General features: G+C 39.0%; 1 protein-coding gene across 4 annotated transcripts in view; it reads right to left on the bottom strand.

The window, feature by feature from the left end:
• Positions 1-3004: 3004 nt before the first annotated feature.
• Positions 3005-18719, bottom strand: part of LOC100248021 (uncharacterized) — a 78510-nt gene continuing 62795 nt past the window's right edge. For 3 of the 4 annotated variants that reach the window (XM_010652162.3, XM_010652164.3, XM_019220182.2), the window contains exons 9-15: positions 8789-8916; positions 6090-6217; positions 4823-4920; positions 4390-4655; positions 3875-4268; positions 3550-3761; positions 3005-3445 (exon numbers count right to left, since the gene is read on the bottom strand). In XM_010652162.3, the coding sequence (XP_010650464.1) occupies positions 3686-3761; positions 3875-4268; positions 4390-4655; positions 4823-4920; positions 6090-6217; positions 8789-8916 (1090 nt within the window). In that variant the 3' untranslated portion in view covers positions 3005-3445; positions 3550-3685. Of the gene's footprint in view, positions 3446-3533; positions 3762-3874; positions 4269-4389; positions 4656-4822; positions 4921-6089; positions 6218-8788; positions 8917-18719 lie in introns of all 4 variants that reach the window. The other variant, XM_010652163.3, reaches the window with a different exon arrangement.

Raw genomic sequence — 18719 nt, 5'->3', positions numbered from 1 at the left:
AAAATTATATTTTGCACCCTAGGAAACAAAAAACTTGTAGTAGCATGTAAATTGATCTTGGATTTAGTTGCAACAAATTTTTTATTTCCTTTTTTTTTTTTTTTTTTTTTTCCATTTATGAATCAATCTTGAGAAGTTGTGAGATCTACCATGGATAAACCTATATGTTGATCCTCAAAAGATAAACAATTAGATGAAAAAAAAAAACCATTACATCCTTTTGAACATGATGCATGTAATGTAAAAGAAAAGAACAAGTTGGAAGGAAATAGGGAAGAACCAATATGAAGCTCATGTTCCATTTTTTAGGATCATTTGTAAGATGATAAGAAGAAAAAGAAAGAAATAATGGCAAAAAGATATTTAAATGAATGAATGGTTTGAAAACAAGAAATGGAAATAATCATTAATATGAACGAGTTTAGAGAAATGAAATGCTTCCCCATTCATCCACATAAGCAATTTTGTGAATCACATAGATCTTTTATTTCTTACACATGATTTATCTTATCGTAATTTTGAAAACCTTCCACATACTTTTTCTCCCATATTCCTTCAAAACAAACTTATGGATGTTTCCATGGTCATTACATAAAAGCTAAAATTCCTTTAAAAGATGGTGTTTTCACATGGAACCTCCTAAATTTAATTGATTGAGGCTAATCTTAGATGTAATTATTTCTAATCGAATTAATCTTTAGTTCACACTAATAAAAGGGTAAGGGGTTGAGGATCCTTAATCAAGGAAGACTCTTAACCTATTCTTTAACCCTTTTGACTATTTCGATATCAACTTGGGTCCAAGGCTTAGAATTGTTCCTAAGTTGAAGAAACAAAGGTTTGATAATGACTCTAAGATTAAGATAAAAATCCAACACATAATTTAGACTTCCTAAGAACCTTTGAAGTTGATTTTTATTCTTAATTTCATCAGACAGCTTGTATGCAAATTCTATTGATCTTTGAATTGGTTTTATCATTCCTTGATAGATTTCATAACTTAAGAAATGTTATTTTAGTTTGGAATAATTTAATTAATCTTTAGGGTTGATATAATCAAATCATTCTCATGAACCTCATGATTCAATTGTCAAGATTTTTAACTCAATCGTACATCTAGAAGTAAAAAAAAAAAAGAAAAAAGAAAAATCCAGAATCAAATAATAAGGAAATGACAATAAAATTACTTAAACTTAGGCATGTAAAATAATTTGACTAGTTAAGAAGTAAAAGAGTATCTTCTTAAATGTGAGATCAAATCCCTTCATTATTGTCATAAACCGTGTTCGTATTCATGCCACACGTGACACTAGATTTTTGTTATTCCGGTCATAATCATGAGATTGGTAAACTGACTTGCAAATTTTTCTCCAATATTCCTAGATAAGTTTGCCTTTGTTTCAGGGTATTGAATCTCCCATTGACTTGACTCTCTAGAATCTTTTTCTTTCAACATATATAGCTAATTAATTGTCCATCTTTTTCCTTAATCATCCATGGCCCACTGGGGGTGTCATGGACAAGCATTCACTGTTTCTTCTTGTGTCCCTTGTCTCCGGCCATCATGGTTTGACTGTGTGAGACATGCCAGGCCCAGTTTCACTATCTAACATGCACGAAGTGACATAACATTAATTTCATACCTCCTTATATATATGAACTAGGTGACAAGTATATTTCTTGAGAATTCTTCTATGAAAAATTGAAAGAAAATCTTTGAACACTTCGGTTATGGGTTGGATATATTTACTTCATGGCAAGGTGCATAAACACATGGTAGAACACCAAGCCAACATGGTTTCTCATTTGCAATGGAGGCATGGAGTTGACTTGGAAGCTTGGACTAATTATAAGAGTTGCATAACTCTTGATTCACGTGGTAAGGAGAAAGTCACTCCAAATGAAGCCATGATTTCTCATTTACATCTGTAATATGTGAAGACACATGCATTGTTGCCTTCATCTTCTAACATCTCTCCCTTGGGGGTCTCATGTGATTTGTCTCCAACAATCCCATCACTTGTCCTCTCCTTGTTTTCAAGATCGAGCAAGGGACACTTAATCATGACCTGTCATCGGTCATGGTCTACGCAAATAAAAACTCATTAATGAAATATTTGAAAATCAATGTCAGACTGTTTTTTTGGGTGTCAGAAACTAAGGTTTGAATCAATGGGAACAGGGGCTGATTAATCCAGGTTACTAATCTCATGAGTTCAAAATCAATTTGTTGTCTGGCTCATCAATTCAACATTCCCTCTATATGTTCATCTGTCATTACCAATGTATTCAAATCTGCTTTGTAGTTGAAAAGACAATTGACTTCTAAGAAAGAATAACAAACAACATGTAAAGGTCATAAAGCTTAAATTGGAGTCATTTTCCTGCAACAAAGCCACTATTTCCACCAGGGAAAATGAAACATGCCTAAACATTGAAGAAACCTTTCATGGAATTCTTTTCCTACAAGTTGGGCTTCTGAAATTCAATCTTCAACCATCAAAATATTCTAAGTCTCACGTGAAAATGAGACCATTGGAAACACTTATGAAATATCCAAATCTCTCGTGTTGTATTTTTTGACTCTTCCAACTCCAATATTTGTAGTTGTAATGTATGATTCATGCATCACAACTAAGAGTGCGTTTGGGGGTAATTCTAAAAAGCGTTTATAACATTTCTAACACTTGAATTATGAAGATTTTCAAGTATTAAAAATATTAAAAACGTTTCCTAAAATCACTAACAAACGGGCTTTAATTTGCTAAACCGTTGAGCCTAATAGACCAATTAATGTGACCATGAAAAGTTGGGCCTTTTAGCTGGGTCAAGGCCTGGATTGAGGCCCAGGACCAAAGCTACCCTGGGCTGAAACTAGAGAAAAATGATACTTTGCAGCAGTATTGATCAAGAAAATAAGCAAGTCTGGTTAGGATCCGTTAGGATCATGAGAAATAAAAAATAAAAAATCTCAATTCTCTGAAAATCAAATACGATAGAAATCATTTCAAAACTCATCTTTCTAATCATATATTTCAATAAGAACTATCCTCATTTCTAATTGTAATCCAAAGGCAGTGGGGTGAGTGAATTTCCTATCCCCATGTCTTATTCCAGTGTTCTAAGGAACTTGCCTACAAAATTTACATATATAATATAGTATATATTTCATTTCCACTTAAAGGAAGGTTAAGCTTCAAGGACCCTAATAAAACCTAGGGTGTATCTTTCTGTCCTAAGATACATTTTACTTTATGAAACTGAAGAATACGAGGTTACAAAACTTCTATGAACCATCTGAAATTGGGGTTTAGAGCTTTGAGCATCTATTTGCTTGTACAATGCCTCCTATTATGCTGTTCAAGATTTGGGAAAAGAACGTTTGCCAGAACCTGATCGTCGAATTTTTCCTTTGGCCTTCAATCCAGAATTTAGAGCTGCAATTCTGCATGGCAAAGGAAGAAAGTAAATCCCTACAGTTGGGGAATCTACCATAGAAAAAAAAAAAGGCCCAAGTTCAGAAATGATCTCACTTCTTAGAACTCATACCATTTGAGATTCATCAAGCCAATCATTGGGAAAATTTGAGCCTCCAATGCCTGACAAGGATGGAAGTGAGATGCAGTTGGGAGGGAACCATTCCCATAGAAGAGAAGAGTTTAGGAATGGCCTTGCTGTGCAGAACTCACACAATTTCTGATTCATCAAGCAGATTTTTGGCATGTTCAGTCCCCAATATTTTTTGCATGGCATAGTAGCATCTGTAAAACATGAATTTGGTCGAAAGAATGGCATCAGGTGTATACTTTTCTGTCAAGTTCCTATGTTGCAAACAGTTTAAACAACTATGGAAAGTACAAGTGAGTTCAGATACCTCCAAGGGAGATGGTCAAGGAACATAGATGGTGAAACAATGATATCCTTGAACCTTTCTCTATCTGATATATATGCTTTATAGCTCGGTGCCTTCTCTTGGATTCTGCAGCCCTTCCATAGAGGCAAATGGAAGCTCCTTTGCTGCGGTACTATATGAATGATAAGGCCTGGTAGAAATATATCATGGGGATCTCCAGCTGACACATTATCAGAGCTTGGGACAGCTTCCATAAACTCAGATACAGGATCATCTGATGGAATTATGTCTGCAGTGATTTCAGCAAAAGGATTGCAAAAACTATCTGGCGAGTCACCAAGATCACTTTCATCTGAACTACTTTTCATGTCAGCCTCTATCCAGAGTGAAGTATCTCGATCCTGTGTCCTGTTCCCTGCAGTGAAAATCAAACTGTTCAGCCCAATAAATCATGTAGGGCGTGACTTTCATCCTTACGATAGCAAATGTGACTAATGAATTTTCAGCTCACAATAAATTATGTGGATGAGGGATACCTTCGGTATTATTCATATGCTGGCTTCCATGGATGTGGCTTATACCTTCAGCCGTTACTGCCCCAGGATGGATATCTAAACCGGGACCCTTTTCCTTGTTTTTACTTCCTCGATACCTGCTTAAATGCAGCAATCGACGTGCAAGTCTGAATATCACAGCTGTATCAGTTGTGGTATCTTCTGATAGAGCTGTAAGCGTAGCTCCACGAAGCCGCAAGATTGATCCAACTGAAAGTCGTGCTGAAAATTCATTGCCATATACAATGCTGCATGAAGTTCAAGCACCTCCATTATTAGGTGTCCCAGGCAATAGAAAATCTATATACAAATCCTTGCTACAATTGTTATTCACTGAATTGGTAGGAACACATGAAAAGAACAGCAAAAGAGGACAATAACTTGCCTTGGACCAACTGGTATCATTTGCAATTACCTTGTGACAAATTCTGAACATGCATCTGCTACAACTGAATCCACACATGGAAGGGTCCCATAGGAATAGACATGTAAATTTGGGTATCGGCCATACAACTGACAAAAAAAGAAAAGGGCATTGCATTTTCATCATGACAAAAATAAAAGAAAAAAACAAAAGAAAAATGAAAAATAGCATCCAATCTTGACAGCATTTATAAGCTAGAAACCCTCCAACAAAGGAAATTGGCCCTCATCAATTCTTATCCATTCTAAGCATAGATGACTGTTCATTAACCTCAAGAAAAACTAAGGATCTATTTGGAAACTGTTATTAAAAATGGTTTTCTATTCTTCAGAACAGAAAATAATTTTCTAACTCATAAAACATGTTTGACAAACTTTTGACAGAAACAGGTTTTTAACAATTTATTCTGAAAATTTATTATTTTTTTAGAACAAATTTGAAAATTTTTCATTTGTTTTTTATAGCGTGTTTTGAGCAACAATTGAAAATATGAAGAATTTTTGCATTATACTTAAGTGTACAGTACCTTCATGAAGAATCACCAAGAAAATTGTTTTTCATATTTGAGTTTCAAAACAAAATTTTGTTCCTGAAAACAATTTAAAACCGTTTTTAAGAATTGTTTTCAAAAACTGTTTTTTTGTAACTATCTTTAAAAGCATTGCCGACCAGGCCCCAAGTGTCCCATATAACACATTTAAGGGGAGACCAATCACTGGCCTTAAAATAATTCTGCTTAGACAGTCTCATAGTCCAATTCTCCAAAGTCAAAAAACTATATGATAATAATTAACCAAAAGTGCACAGCTTACTAAGAAGTTCTGAAGATGTGGATGTTCCACTTGTGCTCAAATTCAAGAGATATGGAGGAACCACCACTGGTACTCCTTAAAATACTTAGACAAAAAACCACCTAGATTATAGCTCAGAAAACTCAAGTAACTCAACATGTAGGTTTTGTCCAAGGTTTGAGTTGAGAAATCATTTTTTTTAAAACATTGAATCACACATTTGGAAAAAAATCATGAAGGTGATATAATGAAGAATCTACACTCAGGATACTAATATAAAATGCACAATTTTGAATCTCTATTGACAAATATGCATAATGTTTGTTTTTTTCAACAAGGGCATGGCCAACAGGTATTTAGTCACAGGTCACCTCATCAAAATATCTAACTACTCGGTCATGAACCAGGAGATAGCATGTAAAAGAATAAATGGAAATACGCTTCAAGAAAGTGAGCAAAATCATTACCCTTATTCCAAGCAATGCAGCAATAGCACCTCCTAGGGAATGCCCCACTATACGAACATTATAACCCTCACACTCACATCCATCTTGGAGCAATGAGGAAAGGAAGCCACTTGACTTTGGTGAACTATCTACATCACCAGTCATCAAAAGGGGAAATAAAGTTCAAGGCAGAATTGAATTTAAGATCATAGTCTCACAAGTAGAAATTTTTTATAAGAAGCCTTTAGACAGGTCTCAAACCTCGATTAGGTGGTGGTAACTTGGGCACTCATTTAACATCATTGACGATAACAAAGATCCATAACAAGAACATATATAGTAAAGCATCACAAGCATTTGGCACAAAGGGTTGGCAAAAAAAAAAAAATTATCAAATTTTTATTAGACAATCAATTTTACTAAAAGCTTAAGCTTATAAGATTTGACCTACAATGTATATCATCCACTCCAACACTCCCTCAAGTATGACCTCATACCCACACGTGGAAAGACACATAGGAACACACAACCCTACAAATAAACAAACCACAAATAGCCTCCTTTGGGCTTAATAAAGTGGGGAAATAAACATACGGTAAGGTTTGAACACATGACCTCCCTCCAAACCTAGATCTGATACCGTGTTAGACAACCAATTTCCTAAAAAGCTAAGCTTGTAGGATTTGGGCCCACAATGTATATCATGCACTCCAATAGTTGTAATGTTATATATGGTAACTCTTCCTAAGTTATGTTCATACAAACATGATAATCCTATAATTGGATATACAATGTCCATTCCCTACTTAAGATAGCTGTGAACCAAACAAATGCTGAAGGCAATAAGGGCAGTGACAGCTGGCTGCAGCTATCCAAAAAATCCTGCCCAAATTAGCAAAGCTCACAACATTTGTCCAGCTAACCTCTGAAGTATGCTTCGAGAAGGCTTTTAATCATGTGAACTGAAGCTTTGTGGACCACGCCTTTAATAGAAAAATGATCTGTGAGGCATTAAAGAATGTCCAATATAGGCTGTTTATCCTTTGCCACCTTCACCGTTACCATCAACAGTGGAGCAAAGGGGCAGTCTAAGGCCTTGATAGGGCTGAGATAAGGATCCCCTCTCTCCTTCCTTTTTCACATTGGTGGTCAACATTCTTAACAGGATAATTTTTAGGGCTGAGAGCATAGGCACTGTTAAGAACTTGTATCAAGGAGAGATAGAATCAGAATTTCAAACCTCCAGTTTGCCAATAGTACCATATTCTTTTCTTCCATTTGGAAAAAGGCCACAAACTTTCCTTAAGTTTCTTTGGGAATATATGGGGCTTTCAGAATAAAGCCACATAAAAGAATCCTGCAACCCATTAGGGTCCAATAAGAGGTTTTGATTTTTAGCCAGTCTCATTGTGAATCTGGGCTATTTGCTAAGGTACCTAGGCTTTCACTTAGATGGTAACACCAGAGACACGGTGTTGGGACTGTGTTCTCAAAAATGCATCCAATAGAATAGATGACTGGAAAAACCTTAACTGCCTTCAAAATCTCCTTCATCTAGTAGTGGCTAATTCATATTTCTATTTAGTTTGTGTCTGCCACAAGTATTTCTAAGAGAGTGGCTACTTGAATGAAGCTGGAGATTCTTTTCTCTAGTTAGGATCAGCAGAGCAGAATAGAGAACATTAGTTAGGAGAGACATTGTCAGTTGGCCCAAGAGGACGTTGTCCCAGGAAAGACAGCTGTTAGGCTGCCATTTTCCTGCAGTAATTTGGTTGTTGGAAACAGTTCAAAATTTGTTTTTGAGAAGTCTACATTGGAAGATCAGTTCCATAGAGACACTTCTACTCCCATGCTTCACAGCTTCAAAGTGGAAGGAGCTTTCATTGTCGACCTTTCTCCTCATCCGTTCAACTCCTCATCAAACTTAGAATTGTCTAAGAATCTCAGTGCCAATAACATCACATTACTCCTATTCTCTATGGAAAAATTCACCTTCCTTTCAAATTCCATAGATGAAAGGTGTTGACCTCTTCACGGTAGCAGATCATTTAACTCCAAGTTCCTTTCCATCCTTGTGGAAACTAACAATTAGAAAGTGTCTTACCCAAAAAATACAATTAGCAAAGCCAGGTTCCCCCTGAGGTCAAGGCTGTAGCTTGGTAACAGCTAACAAAAAGGTAAATACAAGTGAGATTTGTCAAGGAGGTCAAGCATACAAGGTGTCCTGAAGGATCACAGAAGAGAGACCATGATAGTTTTTCCAAGATTGACAGTTGGGGGCTTTGCTAAGAGGCAGATCAGAAGATTGAAGAGAGCTCTGTGCACTCGCGTTATAGGTGTTTTGGTTCAAGCTGGTTCATCATCAGTGATATCCTCAGCTAGAGAGAAGAGATGTGACTTTTGAAGTCACTTCTAATCCCCTAATTTGGATATGTTTTTGAAATTTCAATTTTTCTTCTTCACTTAGATCTTTCTCCAGAACCTTTTCTTTCAATTTGATTATAATTATTTGTGGGGGTTATTAAAAAACAAAGAAGCATGAACTTGTATGCATAAAATGTAGAAATAACTCAATGAGATACCATCCAAAATAACAATAGGTGCATCTAAAAAGGACTCTAAATGACTAAATATGTTTAATTTGTAAGATGTCAAAATAATGTGACAAAAGGGTAACTCAACAATTTTCAATAAGGTAGAAGAACAAGTCATGTCTTTACCACCAGCGCCAGCATTTCCTTCAACTTGATTGAAAAGATCCCGTGCAGCCTCAACTATGCCTGAATGGCCATAGTGTGGGAAAGAGGAGATCACACTTTGTCTCACATTAGGATGAATTTGATTGCTACTGTAAACAAGGAAAACAAAAAAACCAGTGTCACTTTTTGGGAGAATCCCAGAGCCACTCCAACTAGAGGCATAAAACAATTAATGAATTCATCCAAATCTGGTCGTCATGCTGAAGGGGTAGGAATTTTTTTTTTTTTTTTGATAAGTAAAAAAGAAATGCATTAAAAAAGAGGCAAAAAGCCACAAAACATATAGGGGGTAAACAAGGCGGATAAGGCCTCTAAAGACAACAAAACCATAAAGGATTCACCTCCCCTTAAGTGGATGCTACCCACTCCAAAAAACCTATAAGGGAGAGAGACTCCTCACCTAAATACAATTTGGTCCAGCTCCATAAATTACAAACAAAAAAATTCTTTAGTTTTTGGATATTCAACACATCCCTCCTAAAAGCTAATCTATTCCTCTCCTTCCAAACCGTCCAAAAAATACACAATGGGATGGATTTCCAAACCTTTTTCCTTTTCTTCCCCACAAAGGGGTCCCTCCAACTAGTTAAGACCTCCTTTACAGTTTCTAGAAAGACCCATTTGCATCTACTAACCCAAGAACAATATCCCACAAGGCTCTAACCACTATACAGTGTATAAGAATATGATTTACATTTTCTTCTTCACAACCACACAAAAAACAGCAATTAGGAAGTTGCAACCCTCTTATCTGGAGCCTATCCAGAGTAAGCACCTTCCCTCACGTCGCCTCCCAAGCAAAGAAAGCGACTTTAGTTGGCACCCTATCCACCCAAATAAACCTTGAAGGAAAAACAATGTCATTAGGATTGGCCAACAAACTATAAGCTTCTTGACCCTGAAATGACCATTTCTTCCTCGCTTCCAAAGAACTGAGTCTTCCTCCAAAGAAGGCCTATGACCCCTCAAAACATGGAGCAAATCCCCAACCATATCCAGCTCCCAATCATTAAAGTCCCTCAAAAAATTTAGATTCCAACCTCCTTGACCAGAATTTTGATCCCACATTTCCTCAACTGTTGCATTCCTATGAACAACCATGACAAAAAGGTGAGGGAAGTAGTGGAACAGCGTTGTATTAGTACACCAAATATCTATCCAAAATCTGATTTTGGTGCCCTTCCCAACTAGAAACACCATGTTATCCTAGCATCAAACAGATTCTTTCAAGATTTCCTTCCAAACCCCTACTCTAACCGCCCCATTAGCCTTCTTTGACCTCCATCCAAGACCCTCTTGCCCATACTTCGTCGTGATCACTTGTTTCCAAAGATTATCTTTGTCGCAAGCATACCTCTATATCCACTTACCAAGCAAGGCTTTGTTCAACAGGGCTAGCTTCCTTAGGCCTAGCCCACCTTTGTTCTTGTTTGTACAAACCACCTCCCATTTAACTAGATGAATTTTCCCCTCCAAGTTTCCCCCTCCCCATAGGAAGTCCTTTTGCACTTTCTCTAACCTTCTAGCAACAATCTTGGGCATTCGGAAAATAGACATTTGATAGATTGGCATGCTAGCCAAAGTGTTTTTTATGAGTGTGATTCTCCCCCCTTTGGAAATATACTGCCGTTTCCAAAGCACAAGTCTCCTCCTTACTCTCTCTTCCACCCCATCCCACATAGAAGGAGCCCTATTAGGAACCCCTAGTGGAAGACCCAAATACTGAGAGGGCAAGGAGCCCACCCTGCAGCCTAACTCTACTGCCAACTCTTCAATCTCATCCACCTCACCAACTGGGATAATTTCACTTTTGGCTAAGTTAATCCTTAGACCTGAAACAGCTTCAAACCAAAGGAGAATCCAACTTAAGTGAGTTAGGTGCTCTTTGCTTGCCTCACAGAACACAATTATGTCATCAGCAAAGAATAAATGGGAGATATTCAAAGTGGATCTACTACCACCCCGAATGCTACACCCTGATAAGAATCCCCCCTCCACAGCTCTCCTAATGAGGACATCTAGCACTTCCATTCCCATAACAAAGAGGTAGGGATATAGGGGATCTCCTTGTCTAAGCCCCTTAGTGCTTGGGAAAAAGCCAGTTGACACCCCATTAACCCAAACTGAGAATTTGGCTGAAAACAAGCAACTCCACATCCACCCCAACCACTTAGACCCAAAGCCCATTTTTTGCAAGACCTTCAACAAAAACTTCCAGTTGATGCTATCATAAGCTTTTTCTATGTCCAATTTGCAGATAAGCCCCTTCTCTTTTCCTTTTTGCCACGAGTCTATCACCTCATTTGCAATTAAGGATGCATCAAGAATTTGTCTTCTAGTCACGAAGGCATTCTGGGCAGTGGAAACCACCTTTCCAACCACTTTCTTAAGCCTGTAAGCTAGCACTTTAGCCAACAATTTATAAAGCCCCCCCAAAAGGCTGATAGGTCTAAAATCTCCAAGATCCTCAGCCCCACTTTTCTTAGGAATCAATACCAGAAAAGTATTATTGAGGCTCTTAAGAAAATAGCTATGCTCGTGGAACTCCTTAAACATTTCCAGAATCTCGTCTTTAGCAAAGTCCCAACAGCTTTACCGAAAGGCCACAGTAAAGCCATCCGGACCAGGGGCTTTGTCCCCATTCATCTCCATCAAGGCCGAATGAACCTCAGTCTCTAAAAAAGGAATCTCCAGATTCTCCGCTTCTTGTTGACTAATTTGATCAAGTTGAAGCCTCCCAATATCCGTCTTCCATCCCGTATCTTCTGAAAGCAGCTGCTGGAAGGCGTTAGCAATTCCTTCCCTCACTTCCTACTCCTCTAAAAGCCACTCATTAATCTTAACTCTGTCCAAGGAATTGTTTCTACAATGGGCACTTGCCATACGATGGAAAAAGCCCGTGTTTTTGTCCCCCTCCCTTAGCCAGATTTCCCTTGAAAGTTGTCTCCAATGAATTTCCTCCAGAAGCACCCACTTTTTATAACTTTTTTTTTCTTCTTTTTTTAACTTTGTTTCCTCCACAGTCAAGCTTCTCTCGCTTTCCACCCAATCCCAGAAATCTAATTGTTGCAGGGTTGAAGATTTGTTACAGTCCAGCCTCCCAAACACCTCTCTATTCCATACTTTCAACTTCTGTTTGATTTCCTTCATCTTAGCAGCCAATCTAAAGCTAGCACTGCCCTTGACCTCGATCCCCCACCACCAGCTTTGAATAAGGTCTTTGAATCCCTCAACCTTAAGCCACATGTTTTCGAACCTAACGGAGAAGGGCCTCTTCTTATCCCACCCCCCACTAGAAGGACTGGGAAGTGATCAGAAACCGGCCGAGGCAGCCTGCTTTGGATAACTCCACTAAATTGGTCTAACCAGCTAGGGGACACAAGAAATCTGTCCAGTCTAGCCCATGACTGGTTATTGTGGCCCCCATTCCAAGTGAACTCTTCCCCCTATAAAGGAAGATCTACCAACCCTAGATCATCATCAATCTCAGCAAATCTCCTCATCGCTGAATTTATTCTCCTCTGACTGCTCCTTTCACTTTGGAGGATGGTGATGTTAAAATCCTCCCCTAGGCACCAGGGGTCTTCCCAAAGGCCTCTAATCGCCCCAAATTCTTCCCACAGACCACCCCTTTCCACTTTGGTGAACTGCCCATAAACTCCCGTGAACACCCAGACAACCCCATTTTCTACATTCCTAAATCTGCAGGATAGGGTGAAATGGCTTTCCTCCCAATCCAAAATGTCCAGGGACTTCTTGTCCCATCAAATCAGAATACCTCCCGCAGCCCCCTCCGTATCCAAAGCTCTCCAATCTAAAAATCTCTCAGAGCCTAAACTTCTCACAACACCCTCTAACATAGGTTGAATTTGTGTCTCCTGGATACATAGTAAATCCACCCTTTGGTTCCTTATAAAAGACTTAATAATTTTCCTTTTGGAGCTATCGTTTGCTCCCCTCACATTCCAACTCAGGACTTTTAGCTTCATTGGACAACTGCGATTTGACTCCCTTTGCCCTGTGATGGGCCTTTCTGCTTATTCCCTCCCTCATAGTTTACAGACACTCCAACATTTTTAACTCCCTTTCGAATTTGGACTTCTCCAGAAGCTCTTTGCTATGTATCTTCTCCCGTCTCTTTCTGATTTTAAACAAAAAGCTCAAGATTTCCTTTTCCAATCCCTCCGTCGGGAATCCTAAAAAGTAGCTGAATTTTGCCAGACTACTTTCCTCCCATTTTTCCTCATTCTCATTTCTCACAGCTTGGGTCTTAGATGTGCCAGAATCCCCCTCCGTACCCCTGGCTTTATCACCGATTCTATTAGCTTCTCCCAAGTCCCAGCAGCCATTGTCATTTTCATTGGATCCCTCATCCACTGTTAACCACGTTGTGTTCTCAACCCGAAATTCCTCCTCTATACCCCCAGAACGATTGTAAAACCCCCCCTCCGGAGCCCGATCAAAATAAAAAGAATTAAGATGAGAAGCCCTCAATGCCCTTTTTCCCTTAGAGTAGAAAACCGACCCATACCTCAGAGCTTCCTCTTCAAGAGCCCGGTCTATCGTTGAGTAGCTAACATTCGTTTGTTGCTTCCTGATATCCTCTGTTTCCCAGGCAACAAAAGGCTCTGTCTCTGAAAGGTTCACTCTTCTGGAAATACTGCAATTCAGAAGGCAGGCCTTCTCCTGAGAGGCTTGGGTTATAAGCGTGACTAGGTCGGCCCTTTCCATACCTTCAAGCCTAATCAGCTTTTGGAAATCCATTTCTACAGCCCACCTCCTAGACAATGGGCCTGCTTTTGATCCATCATCACCAGTCGCCATTTTTTTAACTTTGAGCCCAAAGATCCATTAAGCAAGACAGGCCCACCAGCCCTCCTCGCCTCTTTAGGGCCCACGATTGGGCCTAATGATGTCGACCCAAACACCAGTGCATCAGCGGAGGCCCAGCCCTAGATCGTCGGACCTTGGGCCCGGTTTACCATCTCCCAACCCAACCCACTCTCCTGCACACCCCTCACTTCAGCTGACAGGTTCAGCGTCTCGAGCCTCACGCTAACCAACTCTTTCTCCACGAGCTGCCCCGAGTGTGAAACGACATCACCACTAACCTCATCACTCTTTTGTCCAGATGCTTCACTACAAATCATATGTTTCTTTCTCACCACTGGTCTGAACTCCCACCAGAGTGACAGGAAATAGACGTCCTCCTCCATTTCGATTTCCAACACACTCGGCCTAAAATCTCTTCTCGTTTTAACCAAGATTCGAGCCCACTGAATCTCCCCCAACGTCTTTGTTTGATCATCGACTGCAACAAAACCCTCGCACTCTTCCCCCACTTTTCTCAAAATCGTCAGGCTCCACAACGAGATTGGAAGCCCAACGATTTTGACCCAGACTTCATTTCTTACCTCCTCCTCTACCCAGCAGCCAATCCTAGGGTTCCATTGCTCCAGCCCCAACTGGAGCCCTCCCAACGATCAATTCCCTGAGGATACGACGCATCTTGCTTCTTCCAGATCTTCAAACTCCAACAAAGCCCTATCCTTCTCCAATCTAGCCAGCCCTAATTTTCCTTTCAAGCCCCAAGATTTTGCCCATAATCTTCCCAATCTCTCCAGGTCCTCTTTTCCTGTTGTTCTGGATTTCCAGCTTGCAACAATGTAATGTTCCAATTTCTGCAAATTTCCTAGTGTTTCCTCCCTTTTGACCTTCACTCTGATTGAGTTTGTAATTCTCCAACTTGGTCTCTTCACTACTTCCGCATACGAACTCTCCAAGGCAGATTTCCTCACGACTCTTGCTTCCTGTTTATTTGCTTTTCTGCCAATAGCTCATTCCATTTGATCGCATCAGGGAGTACGATCTCCCCTTGTCCTTCCACTCTCTTCCCCATTTTCCTTCTTTCTCGTCCTTAATGTAATGGATAAGGCCCTCTATGAAAAACCCTAGACTCTCCAATCCCAATCAGACCCATGACAAAACCCCTCTCTTCTTCTCCACGATGAGTACTTGGGGTTTTCCTTTTCTTTCATCTAAAACGATCTCGAACACCTTGGACTCCACTGCAAAGCTACTCTCCTTTCTTCTTCTTCGAATCGTCGCACTATCTTCTCCTTCCTCACCATCGCACTCTCTCTCACTCTCTCTCTCACTCTCTCCCATAATTTCCATTTCATAGTAGAATTGATGGGGATGAGTCTCCAAAGTCTATTCAAGAAAAGTAAGAAAATGAAGAAATGGATAACTTTTTCTGATTTAGAATTTGGGGATTTTTTTTTCCTTTTTGGGAAATTTCTTCATCAAATAAGTTTCTATATTTTTAAACTTATTATTTTCTAAAAAAAAAATTCTAAAGTTTCTATTTGGGCTCTTTTAGATTCTAAAAAGTCTTCTTTATTAGAAACTTTTATCAAAAGAAAATTCTATAAAGTTTTAAGTTTCTAATTCTAAAAGGAAAGCTTTTATTTTCTTTAGAATTTCATCATTTGGCGGATTTAAAACTTCTAGGAATTAATAAATTACTGTATAGGTTAGGTTTCTTTTTTCATGGTTTTAATAAGTTTTTAAAGTTTTCTAAAGCCTATAAATTAGGATAATTGTTGTAAGGCTTCCAAGGGTTTTATGGATTCTAGCTATGTTATCTGAACATTTCATATGTTACCCATATCAAGGACGACATGTTAAAGACTTAGGTATGAGATATGTGTCCTACATTGCCTACCAGTCATTTATGCATCCAACATCCATCCAACAAAAAAAAGGCACATATTTTTAGGTTGTTGTAACTTTAGACTCACATTTAACACCATGCCTTAGCTATACACTTAAAGTTTTATATGGTTTGTGGAAAAATAAAATTTATTTATTTAGCCATGGTCCCCATGTCCTAAGATTTTCTTTTTGATAGATAAAATATGAGAATATATTAAAAGCCCTTGGAAAGGGCGCAACAACATACATATGTAGTATACAAAAAACACCCAAGGGTAGAATGAAAGCGAAAAGAACAACATGGGAAAACTAACCAGACACACCACCTATCACCCCAAAAAACCAGGTTTATCCCAAACAACTCTCAAGCCCTCACTTCTTACCACACCTAGAAATGACTCAACTTGAAATCCTCATTGAACAAGAGCTTGATCCCCATTGCTCCTCCCCCTACCCCTAACTATCATAGGAGACCTGTTATAGTTAATCGAGCATTCCAATTTCCGAATCTCCCTCTCAAAACAGGAAGATGAGTTTGGTTCCACCCCGCCCCCCTGAAGCCTTGACACCATGCCCTCTCCTTCCATCCATCTTCCACAAAAGAGAGATAATCTCCTTTTCAAAACCTACTATCAAAATCCCCATATAGCTACTAAAATTAGTTAGCTAATTAAAGAGGTCATCCAAAGGATGCACCTCCCCTATCAAAACTTCAACTTGGAAGACTCTAATTCCTCAAATTTGACAACATCCTTACAAAAAGGGTCTTCCACAACATTTTCTGGAAACTCCAATAGAGAACCATCTTTGAACAACATCTTTAGCGGTCGATTTCCCTCTCCCAAAGACCCACTAGGAAGCCCCTCTTTTGACTGAGACTTCTTCTCCTAGTAACAACCATCTACCAAGAGTTGATTCAAAGGTCTACCACCATCAATTGGCGATGCAACTGTTGAAATCTCAAAGGAAGAAAAAAAGGACATCCCTCCCTAATGAAAAAAGACTCTCCTACCTTTAAACCTTGCTATTTCTGCCAATAAAGTGTTATCTGTAGAATAAAAGAGATCAAAGGAATAAAAGGTATAGAATTCTTTTTCTTGATTCTCCTTTAATTTGTAAAGAGACCCGCATATATATATACATATATTCGTAGCACCGAAACTAGTAACCTTCTTAACCTAATTACACCAAATCCCTTTGATTATGGGGTTGTCCTAATGCACTTCCTAATTACAATATTATACAGCTACAGTTTTCTAATTTCATTCTTCCACACCCCTTCTCAAGCTAGTGAATAGATGTTTTCCATTCCCAACTTGGATTCACTTGCTTGAAACATTGTACTACTTAAACCTTTGGTGAGCATACTTGTAAGTTAGCGGTCAATAGACACATGAGGAGAACAAATCAATTCACTATCTAGCCTCGCCTTAATAAAATGTGATTCAAGACTAAAGAACTCAGAAAAGAAGGGTCATTTGCAAAATGGACATTGAAAATGCCTATGACCATGTGAACTAGGAGTTTTTATTGGCAGTCATTGAAAAAATGGGCTTTAGGGTTAAATGGGCTAGGTAGATGAGGTGGTGCATTTTCTCTACTCGTTTTTCGATTTTGATTAACGAAATTCCTTTTGGTTTCTTTGCTAGTTCCAAAGGTTTGAGATAGGGAGATCTCCTTTCCCCATTTCTTTACATTGTAGTAATGGAGGCGCTTTCTAATTTTTTGAAGAAGGCTTTGGAAGGAGACTTCATTTATGGTTTCTTGTCTAGTAGGAGAGGAGGTGTGGGAAGGGTGGTGTCGCATCCCCTTTCTGCCAATAATACTTTGATTTTCAATGACTCAAACAAGGAGTATTTAAAGGCCTTAAGTTGGACGTTCATGTGGTTCAAGGAGATTTTTGGCTTAAAAATTAATTTGAATAAAAGAGAGCTAATCCCAGTTGGGGAGGTCTCTAATACAAAGGATCTAGTTAGGGTGGTGGGGTGCAAAGTGGCCTCTCTTCCTTCTATTTATTTGGGTCTCCCTTTAGGAGCCTCCTTCAAATCCGTTCAACCTTGGGATGTAGTAGAGGAAAGAGTTCAGAAAAGACTTGCTTTGTGGAAGAAGCAGTACTTATCAAAAGAAGGGAGATTGACTTTATTAAATAGCACTTTATCTAGCTTGCCTATATATTTCATGCCATTGTTTGTGATCCCTCGTAAGGTGAGTCTTAGATTGGAGAATATCCAAAGGGACTTTCTTTGGTAGGGAGGAAAGCTCTAAAGTAGGCCTCATCTTAGAAGATGCTCAATTGTAGGCTTAGAAAAAAAGGAAAGGGGTTTGGGAGTTAGAAAGTTATCTTTTCTAAATAAGGCCCTTCTTGGAAAGTGGTGTTGGAGATTTGCTTCTAAGAATGATTCCTTTTGGAAACAAGTGGTTGTAAGGAAGTATGGAAAGGAAGAGGGGGGTTGATGTTCTAGAACTTTGAATAAAGGCTATGGGGTGGGTCTTTGGAAGGCAATTCAGTGTGGGTGGAAGGAGTTCTATGACATGATTGGCTTTAGGGTGGAAAATGGCAAGAGGGTGAGGTTTTGGAAAGATAGGTAGTGTGGGGAGGAACTCTTAGCTGTGACTTTTCTAGTGTTGCATTCAATTGCCACTAATAAAGAAGTCTGGGTGGTAGATCAAATGTGGAAGCAGGTTAGGGAAGCGAGTTGTTGGAATCCAATGTTCACAAGATGGATAAACCATTGGGAATTAGGTGAGGTGAAGGATTGATTAGAAGGTTGCAAGGACATGCAATCAGAGGAGAAGTAGAGGATGTTATGGTTTGACAATTGTCAAAGGGAGGCACTTTTCTAGTCAAATCTTTCTACTTCTCTTCAGCAGGTTGTTATCCAAAAGGTTTCCCCATAAGCATGGTGTGGAATCCTTGGGTGTCGATAAGAGTCAACTTCTTTGCTTAGGAGGCAGTTTGGGAAAAAATTCTAACTTTGGATCTGCTAAAAAGGAGGGGTTGGAGTCTTCTAAACAAAAGTTATTTGTGCAAGGGTGAAAGGGAGTCAGCTAACCATATTCTCCTTCACTGTCCTAAGGCAATCATGTTGTGGCACCTTATTTTTTCTATTTTTTATGTACAATGGGTGATGTTGTTCTCAATCAAGGAGGTCATCATAAGTTGGCGGGGTGCCTT

Source organism: Vitis vinifera, chromosome 5 (assembly GCF_030704535.1).
Source record: "Vitis vinifera cultivar Pinot Noir 40024 chromosome 5, ASM3070453v1".
Classification (NCBI taxonomy): domain Eukaryota; kingdom Viridiplantae; phylum Streptophyta; class Magnoliopsida; order Vitales; family Vitaceae; genus Vitis; species Vitis vinifera.
The sequence above is the reverse complement of the archived record's forward strand: the minus strand, read 5'-3'. Positions and strand labels throughout refer to the sequence as shown.